We start from the raw sequence: 14,598 nt of genomic DNA on the forward strand, positions 1-14,598 counted from the left end.
AGACAATGCTAGACCTCATGTGGCTGGAGTGTGTTAGCAGTTCCTGCAAGACGAAGGCATTGATGCTATGGACTAGCCCGCCCGTTCCCCAGACCTGAATCCAATTGAGCACATCTGGGACATCATGTCTCGCTCCATCCACCAACGCCACGTTGCACCACAGACTGTCCAGGAGTTGTCGGATGCTTTAGTCCAGGTCTGGGAGGAGATCCCTCAGGAGACCATCCGCCACCTCATCAGGAGCATGCCCAGGCGTTGTAAGGAGGTCATACAGGCACGTGGAGGCCACACACACTACTGAGCCTCATTTTGACTTGTTTTAAGGACATTACATCAAAGTTGGATCAGCCTGTAGTGTGTTTTTCCACTTTAATTTTGAGGGTGACTCCAAATCCAGACCTCCATGGGTTAATAAATTTGATTTTCATTGATAATTTTTGTGTGATTTTGTTGTCAGCACATTCAACTATGTAAAGAACAAAGTATTTAATAAGAATATTTCATTCATTCAGATCTAGGATGTGTTATTTTAGTGTTCCCTTTATTTTTTTGAGCAGTGTATCTATATATATATATATATATATATATATAGATATATATATATATATATATATATATATATATATATATTCATTTATACAGCTCTTTGAGCAGTGTGCTGGTTTTCCTTTTCCCTGTGTGCCTTTTCCTTAGAGTCGGGAGGGATAAGGCTGTGTCTGTTTTATTTCTATTATCTGTGTGATTGTGGTATCAGAATGGCAGGCAAAACAATTAAATGTATTTCATGTTTCCAAGAATTCGCACCAACTGGGGTGAGGATTCTTGTGTGTGAGTTATGTAATGACTCCTCGCAGGGCAGCAGCAACAAATCTCATGAGTCTGCCCCTGCCTGGCTCCTCACTTTTAAAGGGGTTATGGCTGATATCTCTTCAGAATTAGCTACGGCTAAGAAGCAGAGATCAGAGTTACAGGCATCTGTTAGTGTGTTAGCAACTAGTCAGATGCCAACCACTCAGACTCCCAAATCGGCTCTGCAGAAGCTGGGGTTGGCGCATATTCTGAACTCAGACTCTGATATAGAGTTATCTGAGTTTAGAGGGGGAGGAGGGTGAGTCGGAGGACACGGGGGATATTACCCCGGCCCAGGGCGTTGAATCTCTTAATTGTTGCTATCAGAGACGTGCTACAGATTCCTGATACGGAGGTGCAGGCAGCACCGGTGTTCTTTGCGAAGCCACAAAGGTCACAGTCTACGTTTCCTGTGTCTGAAAAATTTAACGCTATGTTCAAAAAGTGTTGGGACCACCAAGAAAAGAAATTTTAGGTGTCCAAAATACTTACGGCTACTTTTCCCTTTCCTCCTGAAGATAGGAAATTATGGGAAAATGCTCCCGCTGTCGACGCTTTGGTGTCACGTCTTTCAAAGAAAATGGTGTTACCTGTTCCGGGCGCATCATCTCTGAAAGACTCAGCCGATAGAAAAATTGATAATACTCTCAAATCCATGTGGCTGCTGGCGTGTCGCAACGCCCGGTTATTGCCGGTTGCTGGATTACGAAGGCTATGCAGAAATGGGCTGCTGATCTCTGCTCCGGTATACAGGAGAGCAGGGATATAGCAGAACTTCTCAGATTGGCGGCTCACTTATCAGAATCTGCGCGGGTTTCTGTGTGAAGCCCTTAAAGAAATTGGTTTTCTCAATGTGCATATGTCATCCATGTCTATGTCTGCTCTCTGGCTGCGACTATGGTCAGCAGACGCAGACTCTAAAAAAGGAGTTGAAGGTTTCCCTTTCACTGGAGAGACCTTATTTGGTGAGGAGCTAAGTAAGTGGATTACCCAGGCTACTGGGGAAGGGGGGGGGGGGGGAAATCCAATTTTTTACCTTCTGATGCTCCGTCAGCTAGGAATCCCTTTCAGGGTCCTTCTTTGCAGTCCTTTTGATCAGCCAGGTTTCGTACAAAAGCTAGAGGTGCCTCTAATGCAACAAGAGGTACCAGAGGTAAGGGCCGCAAGCCTGCAGCAGCAGGAAGCCAGGATCAGAGCGGATCCTCCGCTTCCCACAAGCCTACAGCATGACGCCAGATCTCAAACCAGGGAGGATATCCTGGTCTGACCCTGTTAAGGTGCTTCAGCCATATCTGGGAAGTTTCCTGCCGGGATGCCTGGGTAAAAAGCATAATTTCCCAGGGATACAAACTGGAAATTGAGTTTCTGCCTCCTCAAAAGTTTTTCAAGTCAAACTTGCCAGCTTCTGTAGAAATGCAGTCAACGTTAAGTTTGGCAATAGACAGTCTGGTTCGGGCTCAGGTAATAGTCCTAGTTCCTTCACATCTGCGAACAAAAGGGTACTATTCGAATCTATTTGTGGTACCGAAACCAGACGGTTCGGTAAGACCCTTCCTCAACCTAAAGTCTTTGAATCCATTTTTGAAGGTATTCAAATTCAAAATGGAATCCCTGAGAGCAGTGGTTGCGGGATTTGGAAAAAGACCAATACCTGGTGTCTTTGAACATCAAGGATGCTTATCTCCATATCCCCGATCTGGCCCCCGCATCAGGCTTATCTGTGATTTGCCTTGCTGGAGGAGTATTATCAGTTTCAGGCCTTAACTTTCGGACTTTCAACGGCTCCAAGGATCTTTACTAAGTTGATGGTCGAGATGATGATACAACTCCGACTGCAGGGAGTGCACATTGTCCCGTATCTGGATGATCTCCTAATAAAAGCCAGGTTCAGAAATCAACTGTTGCACAGTATCGATGCAACAATGAGTCTATTGACACGTCATGGTTGGATCCTGAACTTACAGAAGTCAAGTCTGGAACCGACTCAGCGACTCCAATTCCTGGGAATGATCCCTGATACAGTGTTACAGCGAGCATTCCTTTCTTTGGCAAAGGCTACTGCAATCCAGTCCATGGTGCAACTGGTTTTGCAGTCTCAAAGGGTCTCAGTCCATCTATGCATTCGCTTGCTGGGGAAAATTGTGGCTTCTTACGAAGCGATTCAGTACGGCAGGTTCCATGCCAGACCTTTCCAGTTAGACCTTGTCAGCAAGTGGTCAGGGTCGCATCTTCATATGCACCAAATGATACGTGTCTCGCCTCAAACGAGAGTATCGCTCCTACGTTGGTTACAGACCTCGAACTTAGTGGCAGGTCGGTCCTTTGCAGCGTTTCCCTGGATACTACTGACGACAGATGCCAGCCTCAGGGGCTGGGGTGTGGTCTCTCAGGGGGTGCAGTTTCAGGGTCGATTGTCCAGACAGGAATCGACTCTTCCCATAAACATACTAGAGCTCCGAGCGATATTGAATGCTCTCACTCAGGGGGCACATTTGCTACGGAACCAGGCGATACAGGTTCAGTCGGACTACGCGCCGGCGGTCGCGTACATAAATCGCCAGGGCGGAACAAAATGCAGAGCGGCAATGAGAGAGGTTACAAAAATTCTCCTCTGGGTCGAAAAGCATGCCCCAATCACATACCAAACATACTGGGAATTACTTCACTGGGTCTCTGCTTGTTGCCTAAAAAGTAGTTTACCACATGTAAAATTCTCTGTTGAGTACAGTGGTAATACAACAACAGTAGGAATCCATGATTACTTACTGACGTCAATATGACATTGTCCTTACGTCATTGGCATTGGGAAGTAGATACTGAAGCACATGCTTACCAATTCTCTTGAAATGTCTGGGAAAGTCAGAAATATCTGGGAGCTCTCCCAGACACCCAAACGAATGAGCCAGATGATGCGATTCAAATGTAATTACTTCATCGTGGATGGAATAGTGGGGACACAGTTGCAGTGTTACATGCATACCTTCGACATGATTGCCCCTTTTCAGGACCATTCCTCTGAATGTACTCTATCTACCCCATACTGGCTCTAGCAAACGTGGAGACAGTCTTAAGAATGGGGGAGTCCCCATTTTCAAATGATGTTCCCCTTTGTACTTCTTGTGTGATTACTAGACCATGCCTAATACAGTATGCAAACATATTTCAGTTTGTTTATATGGTAGGGTCTAATGGCCAGATCTCCCCCATCTTGTGTTATATTGAAACAGGGTCACCTCACGTAGTTTATTAGGTTTTTACTAGGGTGGCCAATCCCGGATCGGGATCGGCGGGATCCCAGGATTTAGGCCCAAAAATGCCCGGGATTCAATCCCAGGATTGGAAGCTCCAATCCCGGGGATTGAGGGATCAGCGTTTAGCGTCCTCAGGTCGCGCTGCGCCGTCCGCTGTCACCCGCCGAGAGCGACGGATGTTTTCCACCCGCCTGTCCTGTTGTATGGTGAGTACTGTGTGTGCGGGGGGAGTAGCCAATCCCTGGAATTTTGGGATTGACCATTATTCAATCCTTATACCCGGTATTGAACAAATGTACACCTTGGTGGGCTACCATATTATTTCTGTACATTGTAAGTACATTTCGTTTCAGGCAGGGGTGGCCAACCATTCAGAGGCAAAAAGCCGAAAAATATCTGTTGTCAAGTCAAAGAGCCGGTATCATGTGTGCAAAATGGGACGTGGCCTAACTGTCACAAGGCCACGCCCCATTTTTGTGCACCCGCCTTCAGTATGACGTTTGTAGGAGCATGACCAGGTGTCATACCCCCATTTTTAGTTACACTGGGGGTGAGAAACACTGAAACAATCCAGATTTGCATAAAATACACTGAAAGAAGCCAGTCTTCCCCTTCACTTTGTGCCTCTCAGCATCCCACCTGTGTCTTTCAGCATGCCCCCTTCACTCTGTGCCTCTCAGTATCCCACCTGTGTCTTTCAGCATGCCCCCTTCACTCTGTGCCTCTCAGTATCCCACCTGTGTCTTTCAGCATGCCCCCTTCACTCTGTGCCTCTCAGTATCCCACCTGTATATTTCAGCCTGCCCTCCTTCACTCTGTGCCTCTCAGTCTTTCCCCCCCCTTCGCTCTGTGCCTCTCAGCCTTTCCACCCCCTTCGCTCTGTGCCTCCCAGCCTGCTCCCTCTTCACTCTGTGCCTCAGCCTGCTCCCTCTTCACTCTGTGCCTCTCAGCCTGCTCCCTCTTCACTCTGTGCCCCTCAGCCTGCTCCCCCTTCACTCTGTGCCTCTCAGCCTGCTCCCCCTTCACTCTGTGCCTCTACTCTGTGCCTCTCAGCCTGATCCCTCTTCACTCTGTGCCTCTCAGCCTGATCCCTCTCCACTCTGTGCCTCTCAGCCTGATCCCCCTTCACTCTGTGCCGCTCAGCCTGATCCCCCTTCACTCTATGTCTCTCATCCTGCAGCCCCCTTCACTCTGTGTCTCTCAGCCTGCTCCCCATTCACTCTGTGTCTCTCAGCCTGCTCCCCCTTCACTCTGTGCCTCTCAGCCTGTTCCCCCTTCACTTTGTGCCTCTCAACCTGCTTCCTCTTCACTCTGTGCCTCTCAGCACCCCCCTTCCTCTATCTCTCACCTCCCCCCTTCGGTCACTGGTAACTGCCCTCAGTTGTATGACAGGGAGCCGGCGAACAGTGAGGCCAGACAGGCGCTGTTTCTTCATGGCACTGGCGTCAGACAGGGCAGGGAGCATAGCGCTGATTTAGTACTGGCTTCACGCTCCTGCCTCTGCTCCCGGCAGCCCTGCAAGGTGGGAGGCGACCGCGGGTGAAAGTGTGAGTGTCGGGAGCCGCATCAGTTTAACAAAAGAGCCACGGGTTGGCCACCGCTGGTTTAAGACTACAGGTTGAGTATCCCATATCCAATTATTCCGAAATACGGAATATTCAGAAAAACTGAATTTTTGAGTGAGAGTGATATAGTGAAACCTTTGTTTTTTGATGGCTCAATGTACACAAACTTTACTAAATACACAAAGTTATTAAAAAGATTGTATTAAATGACCTTCAGGCTGTGTGTATAAGGTGTGTATGAAACATAAATGAATTGTGTGAATGTACACACACTTTGTTTAATGCACACAGTTATAAAAGATATTGGCTAAAATGACCTTCAGGCTGTGTGTATAAGGTGTATATGTAACATAAATGCATTCTGTGCTTAGACTTGAGTCCCATCACCATGATATCTCAGTATGGTATGCAATTATTCCATAATACGGAAAAATTCGATATCCAAAATACTTGTCTCAAGCATTTTGGAAAAGGGATACTCAACCTTTAGAAAATATATTATTTTGTAGATCAGATTTTATTATGAAAACATTTGAAAACAGTCCAGCTTTAGGGGTATATTCAATTAAAGTCGGATCCATTCCGACATGTATTTGTCGGAATGAATCCGACAACCCCTATTTAATCTCATCTTAATTCGACTTTTTCAAGTCGAATTGAGATGGGACGCAGAGGAGGAGAAGGGGGGCGAGCCGCGGGGAGACTAGCGGGGAACAGCCGGCGGGCATACAGGGGAGATCAGCGCTACAGTAGCTCTGCAGCAGGATGTCACCCAGCTGCCCGTGCTGGAGCCGGGTGGAAGCTGCCGTGAGGTCGGGCGGCTGAGTGACATCCTGTTGCAGCGCTACTGTAGCGCTGATCTCCCCTGTATGCCCGCCGGCTGTCCCCCCCGTCTCCCTGCGGCTCTCCCCCCTCTCCTCCTCTGGGTCCGCATCTCAGTCCGACATCTTTTGATGTTGGATTGAGATGGTCGAAAAGGTTTTGGCCCCGTTTTCGACACAAGCAAGTGGATCGGCAGCTATTCCGCCGATCCACATGCTTTTCGACAAGTCGAGTTCATCGACTTGTCGAAAAATTTAGGGATTTATTGAATAGGTCGAATCAGGATTTGACCTTAAAAGACGGCAGTTTTCGACTTCAATTTAATATACTCCTTATTCTGTTTTTGGATTGTGGATACATTTCTAAAGTCAGAACCATAGAGTTTTTCTTTGTGGTGTGTGTGTGTGTGTGTGTATATATATATATATATATATATATATATATATATACATATACATATACACACACATAAAAAGTACAGATTTGCTTATATTTGATTATTGCATTTTCAAGAAAAACAAAACCGTATTTCTCTGACGTCCTAGTGGATGCTGGGGACTCCATAAGGACCATGGGGAATAGACGGCTCCGCAGGAGACTGGGCACATCTAAAGAAAGCTTTAGGACTATCTGGTGTGCACTGGCTCCTCCCCCTATGACCCTCCTCCAAGCCTCAGTTAGATTTCTGTGCCCGGCTGAGCTGGATGCACACTAGGGGCTCTCCTGAGCTCCTAGGAAGAAAGTATATGTTAGGTTTTTTTATTTTCAGTGAGACCTGCTGGCAACAGGCTCACTGCACCGAGGGACTAAGGGGAGAAGAAGCGAACCTACCTAAGTGGTGGTAGCTTGGGCTTCTTAGGCTACTGGACACCATTAGCTCCAGAGGGATCGAACACAGGACCCGACCTCGTCGTCCGTTCCCGGAGCCGCGCCGCCGTCCCCCTTACAGAGCCAGAAGCAAGTAGGTGGTCCGGAAAATCGGCGGCTGAAGACTTCTGTCTTCTCCAAGGTAGCGCACAGCACTGCAGCTGTGCGCCATTGCTCCTCATGCACACCACACACTGCGGTCACTGATGGGTGCAGGGCGCTGGGGGGGGCGCCCTGAGCAGCAATATTAACACCTTGGCTGGCGAACTGACACCATATATAGCCCCAGGGGCTATATAGGTGTTTATTAACCCCTGCCAGAACTTTTACAATAGCGGGAGAAAGCCAGCCGAAAAAGGGGCGGAGCCATCTCCCTCAGCACACTGGCGCCATTTTCCCTCACAGCTTTGCTGGAGGGATCGCTCCCTGACTCTCCCCTGCAGTCCTGCACTACAGAAAAGGGTTAAAAAGAGAGGGGGGGCACAAATTAGGCGCAGTATATATATATATATATATATATATATATTATGCAGCTATAAGGGAAAACACTCTCTATAGGTGATATCCCTGTGATATATAGCGCTCTGGTGTGTGCTGGCATACTCTCCCTCTGTCTCCCCAAAGGGCTTTGTGGGGTCCTGTCCTCTGTCAGAGCATTCCCTGTGTGTGTGCTGTGTGTCGGTACTGCTGTGTCGACATGTATGATGAGGATAATGATGTGGAGGCGGAGCAAATGCCTGTGAATGGGATGTCACCCCCTGCGGGGTCGACACCGGTGTGGATGGACTTATGGAAGGAATTACGTGACAGTGTCAACTCCTTACACACACGTCTTCTGTTCCTGGGAATGATTCTGGAAACAGACCAGAAAAAAGTGTTTCTTCCAATGGAAAAAGCCGAGGAGTTGTCATCTCTAGTCAGAAATCTCCTAAGACCGGGACAGGTGTCGGTACATCAATGCACACGAGTCCTGGGAAAAATGGTAGCTTCGTACGAAGAAATTCCATTTGGAAAGTTCCACGCAAGGATTTTCCAGTGGGACCTGTTGGACAAATGGTCCGGGTCCCATCTCCATATACAGCAGCGGATAACCCGGTCGGCAAGAACCAGGGTGTCGCTGCGGTGGTGGCTGCAGAGGGCTCATCTACTAGAGGGCCGCAGATTCGGAATACAGGACTGGGTCCTGGTAAACACGGATGCCAGCCTTCGGGGCTGGGGTGCAGTCACACAGGGAGTAAAATTCCAAGGACTGTGGTCCAAACAGGAGATTTCACTTCACATAAATTTTCTGGAGCTAAGAGCCCTTTACAAGGCCGTAAGCAAAACAAGGCCCCTGCTTCAAAACCAGCCGTACTGATCCAATCAGACAACATCACGGCGCTCGCCCATGTAAACAGGCAGGGCGGCACAAGAAGCAGGAGGGCAATGGCAGAAGCCACAAGGATTCCCCGTTGGGCGGAAAATCATGTGGTAGCACTGGCAGCAGTGTTCATTCCGGGAGTGGACAACTGGGAAGCAGACTTCCGCAGCAGACTCCACCCGGGAGAATAGGGACTTCATCCAGAAGTCTTCCAAATGCTGGTAAACCGTTGGGAAAGACCACAGGTGGACATGATGGCGTCCCGCCTCAATAAAAAAGATATTGCGCCAGGTCAAGGGAACCTCAGGCGATCGCTGTGGACGCTCTAGTGACACCGCGGGCGTACCAGTTGGTTTATGTGTTCCCTCCTCTCCCTCTCATACCCAAGGTACTGAGGATAATAAGGAAAAGAGGAGTAAGAACTATACTCATTGTTCCGGATTGGCCAAGAAAGGCTTGGTACCTGGAACTTCAGGAGTTGATCTCAGAGGACCCATGGCCTCTGCCACTCAGACAGGATCTGCTGCAGCAGGGGCCCTGTCTGTTCAAAGACTTACCGCGGCTGCATTGACGGCATGGCGGTTGAACACCGGATCCTGAGTGAAAAAGGCATTCCGGAGGAAGTCATTCTTATCCTGATCAAAGCCAGGAAGGATGTCAGCCTGAAGTGCAGACGTTGTAAGGGAGTGCTGCATATTCAGCCCCTTTTTTGTGCCCCAGTGGCACCTTGGGATCTCAATGTGGTTTTGAAGTTCCTGGAATCACATTGGTTTGAGCCACTTAAAACCGTGGATTTGAAATATCTCACATGAAAAGTGGTCATGTGTTGGCTCTGGCTTCGGCCAGGCATGTGTCAGAATTGGCGGCTTTGTCATAAAAAAGCCCTTACCTGACTTTCCATATGGGTAGGGCAGAGTTGAGGACTCGTCCTCACTTTCTCCCGAAGGTGGTATCAGGTTTTCACTTGTACCAACCTATTGTGGTGCCTGCGGCTACTAGGGACTTGGAGGATTCCAGGTTACTGGACGTAGTCAGGGCCCTGAAAAATTATATTTCCAGGACGGCTGGAGTCAGGAAAACTGACTCGCTGTTTATCCTTGATGCACCCAACATGCTGGGTGCTCCTGCTTCTAAGCAGACTATAGCGCGCTGGATTTGTAGCACTATTCAGCTTGCGCATTCTGCGGTGGGACTACCGCAGCCTAAATCTGTAAAAGCCCATTCCACATGGAAGGGGGCTCATCTTGGGCGGCTGCCCGAGGGGTCTCGGCTTTACAACTTGGCCGAGCTGCTACTTGGTCAGGGGCAAACACGTTGCAAAATTCTACAAATTTGATACCCTGGCTGAGAAGGACCTTGAGTTCTCTCATTCGGTGCTGCAGAGTCATCCGCACTCTCCCGCCCGTTTGGGAGCTTTGGTATAATCCCCATGGTCCTTACGGAGTCCCCAGCATCCACTAGGACGTCAGAGAAAATAAGATTTTACTCACCGGTAAATCTATTTCTCGTAGTCCGTAGTGGATGCTGGGCGCCCATCCCTAGTGCGGATTGTCTGCAATACTTGTAAATAGTTATTGTTACACAAATTGGGTTGTTATTGCGAACCATCTATTCAGAGGTTCCATTGTTATCATACTGTTAACCGGGGTTCCTATCACGAGTTATATGGTGTGATTGGTGTGGCTGGTATGAGTCTTACCCGGGATTCAGAATCCTTCCTTATTGTGTCAGCTCTTCCGGGCACAGTGTCCTAACTGTGGCTTGGAGGAGGGTCATAGGGGGAGGAGCCAGTGCACACCAGATAGTCCTAAAGCTTTCTTTAGATGTGCCCAGTCTCCTGCGGAGCCGTCTATTCCCCATGGTCCTTACGGAGTCCCCAGCATCCACTACGGACTACGAGAAATAGATTTACCGGTGAGTAAAATCTTTTTTTTGACCATTTTGGTTACATTCTATTTGATGTGTCAGAAGTGCAAACCACTAATGTAATTTTCTGAAAATGCAAAGAATCTTGAAAAACCCAAGGTATAATTTGCATGAGTACTGTATTGGTGGTTGAATGTAACCATGGCCTCCTCACAGGGGTGAGAAAACCATCAGTAGCAAACAGGTTAATGCTGGTGGCTGATGATGCTCATGATTTGCAATAGCCACGCATTCTATACCCAGCAACAGCCCGAAAATTATTATTCAGTGACCTCATTTTATCTTAGGTTTCCTGTCATTGCATGTGATTGATTCTGAACCCCGCAATGCATAGCGAGAGACAGTATTATTATTATCCTTTATTTATATGGCACCAAAAGGGATCAGCAGCGCCCAATTACACAGTACAGTATGCTTCTGCTTTTCAAATAATAGTCGTAATAATAATGAAATCAAATATTTACATCTGTTTTTCAGGTAAACTTAATCTTTCAGACTCCGTTATGAATAAAGTCACTGAAAAATCAAGACAGAAGGATGCAGACACGTCAGTATTCCATTTGTTCAGTTCTGGTGCTTTGCTTCCCTTCCTGTTTGCCCTTATGTCATTCACAGCCCTAAACATTTATCACTGATGTTTAGTAACGGTTAACTAGGAATTTTAATGTTTTCTCTGGCATCCATAAGGGGTTCACTGGGGTTCACTTAATACGATGTGGTATAGAAGGGGTCCACAGGAGCCGGTGCACTTTAAATTTCTTTCACTGGGTGTGCTGGCTCCTCCCCTCTGTGCCCCCTCCCACAGGCAGTTTAGAAAATAGTGCCCTCAGGAGAGGATGCACACTCTGGGAGCACCAGAGGAATTTTCTTCAGTTTAATTTTAAACTTTATTATTTTAGGTATACTGTCTGGGCATCAGTATACCTGCACCGTGGGAGTAGGAGGGGTTACCGGCCTCTGTAAGGCATCAGAGCCGCTTCCCCGCTGCAGGACCACCGTCCTCAGAGGTTGTTGTTCTGTGGGGCACTGCGCCTTGGCGGTCACAACTGCAGCACGCCGCACACCCCTAACGCTGCCTGAAGGTGAGAAGAGTGGTGAGTACAAACCGGGGGGCCCACATGGGGGGACCCCGGTTCTTGGTGCGGCGCAACGCAGTGGCGGTGTACTGGTCCCTCCACGGGGGGGAGCCGCTATAGCCCCCCGCGTACAACTGGCAGCCGTGGTGCAAACTACCAAGCAGTGTGAGGTTTGTTCATTATTTGGAGACAGTATAAAGATTATCTGTAGCTCCGGAGCCATTATAGGGGGTGAAGCTTGCTCAGAGCGGGGCCAGCTGCATTTTGGCGCCTTCCTCTGCATACTCCAGCAGCAGCAAGGACACGCAGCTCCTCCAGGGCTCCGGGAAACACTGGAAACTGGTACTGTCCTCCTCTCACTCTGGGTCTCCATTTCACACGCAGTACTGGCAGGCTTGTTGTCTGTGGGTTTGTATGTGTGAGTGTTGTTTCACTGTCACTATGGTTAAACACATATTATGCAAAGACCAATGTAGTCCGTCTTCTCAGGTCAGTGCGGGGACTGGGGGGGAGGGTCAGGAGCCTGCTTGGCTCGGGGCCATAAAGACTATGATGGCTGACATGTCATCCCAGCTTGATGCTTATAAACAAACAATGCTACAGCTGCAACAGGCTGTTGCAGACCTCACAGCTAAGGCTGATGGGACAGACATCCTTCCCTCCAAAGTTCAGGGCCACTTAAGCGTGGGCTTGCCTGCTCTTCTAGCAGACTCTGAGGAGGATATTCTGGAAGAGGGGAAGGAATTGGAACCTGATGTTGATGATTCCACTCCTGCAGAGGGTATTGAACCCATAATTATTGCTATCAGGTATATTCTGAAAGTCCCTTTGGAAGAAGATGCTTCACCGCAGTTTTTTTTTCTTGCACAGAAAATCAATCTGCATCACCTTCCCTGATTCTCCGGAATTAGATGAGGTTTTTAAACAAGCCTGGTAAAATCCTGATAAAAGATATTAGGTTACTAGGAAGTTTTTACGCTCTTTCCCGTTTACACCGGAGTGCTGCAAACAATGAACCCCTAGCCGTAGATGTCTCAGTCTCCTGCATCTCTAAGAAGGCAGTGTTACCGGCCCCTGGGTCCTTTCAGCTCAAGGACCTTGGGGATAGGAAAATAGAAACTACATTAAAGTCTATTTCTCTGACGTCCTAGTGGATGCTGGGTCCTGGTGACCACGGATGCAAGCCTCCGAGGTTGGGGGGCAGTCACTCAGGGAAGGAACTTCCAAGGACAGTGGTCAAGTCAGGAGACTTCCCTTCACATAAATATTCTGGAACTAAGGGCCATTTACAACGCCCTGAGTCAAGCAGAACCCCTGCTTCAAAACCAACCGGTGCTGATTCAGTCAGACAACATCACGGCGGTCGCCCATGTAAACCGACAGGGCGGCACAAGAAGCCGGATGGCGATGGCAGAAGCCACAAGGATTCTTCGATGGGCGGAGAATCACATGCTAGCACTGTCAGCAGTGTTCATTCCGGGAGTGGACAACTGGGAAGCAGACTTCCTCAGCAGGCACGACCTCCACCCGGGAGAGTGGGGACTTCATCCAGAAGTCTTCACGCTGATTGTAAATCGTTGGGAACGGCCACAGGTAGACATGATGGCGTCCCGTCTCAACAAAAAGCTAAAAACATATTGCGCCAGGTCAAGAGACCCTCAGGCGATAGCTGTGGACGCACTAGTGACACCGTGGGTGTACCAGTCGGTTTATGTGTTCCCTCCTCTTCCTCTCATACCCAAGGTACTGAGGATTGTAAGAAAGAGAGGAGTAAGAACTATACTCATCGTTCCGGATTGGCCAAGAAGAACTTGGTACCCAGAACTACAAGAAATGATCTCAGAGGACCCATGGCCTCTGCCTCTCAGACAGGACCTGTTACAGCAGGGGCCCTGTCTGTTCCAAGACTTATCGCGGCTGCGTTTGACGGCATGGCGGTTGAACGCCGGATCCTAACGGAAAAGGGCCTTCCAGATGAAGTGATTCCTACGCTGATAAAGGCTAGGAAAGACGTGACAGCACAACATTATCACCGTATATGGCGAAAATATGTTGCTTGGTGTGAGGCCAGGAAGGCCCCTACAGAAGAATTCCAGCTGGGTCGATTCCTGCACTTCCTACAGTCAGGAGTGACTATGGGCCTAAAATTAGGATCCATAAAGGTCCAGATTTCGGCCCTATCTATTTTCTTTCAAAAAGAACTGGCTTCACTGCCTGAAGTTCAGACGTTTGTTAAGGGACTGCTGCATATTCAGCCCCCTTTTGTGCCTCCAGTGGCACCTTGTGATCTTAACGTGGTGTTGGATTTCCTGAAATCCCACTGGTTTGAGCCACTTAAGACCGTGGAGCTAAAATATCTCACGTGGAAAGTGGTCATGCTATTGGCCTTAGCTTCGGCTAGGCGTGTGTCAGAATTGGCGGCTTTGTCGTGTAAAAGCCCTTATCTGATCTTCCATATGGACAGGGCAGAGTTGAGGACTCATCCCCAATTTCTCCCTAAGGTGGTATCAGCGTTTCATTTGAACCAACCTATTGTGGTGCCTGCGGCTACTAGGGACTTGGAGGACTCCAAGTTACTAGATGTAGTCAGGGCTTTGAAAATATATGTAGCCAGGACGGCTGGAGTCAGGAAAACTGACTCGCTGTTTATCCTGCATGCGCCCAACAAGCTGGGTGCTCCTGCTTCAAAGCAAACTATTGCGCGCTGGATCTGTAGCACGATTCAGCAAGCTCATTCTGCGGCAGGATTGCCGCATCCTAAATCAGTAAAAGCCCATTCCACAAGGAAGGTGGGCTCTTCTTGGGCGGCTGCCCGAGGGGTCTCGGCTTTACAGCTTTGCCGAGCTGCTACTTGGTCGGGTTCAAACACATTTGCTAAGTTC

General features: G+C 48.6%; 1 protein-coding gene across 1 annotated transcript in view; it reads left to right on the forward strand.

Annotated features, from left to right (window-relative positions):
* The window catches only part of RIOK1 (RIO kinase 1), a 207,602-nt gene that overhangs the window by 19,794 nt on the left and 173,210 nt on the right, over positions 1 to 14,598 (forward strand). Inside the window, exon 4 of the mRNA XM_063923108.1 lies at positions 11,118 to 11,187. Within this exon, the coding sequence (XP_063779178.1) occupies positions 11,118 to 11,187 (70 nt within the window). The remainder of the gene's footprint in view (positions 1 to 11,117; positions 11,188 to 14,598) is intronic.

The sequence above is a fragment of the Pseudophryne corroboree genome, chromosome 5 (genome assembly GCF_028390025.1).
Source record: "Pseudophryne corroboree isolate aPseCor3 chromosome 5, aPseCor3.hap2, whole genome shotgun sequence".
In the NCBI taxonomy this organism is placed as follows: domain Eukaryota; kingdom Metazoa; phylum Chordata; class Amphibia; order Anura; family Myobatrachidae; genus Pseudophryne; species Pseudophryne corroboree.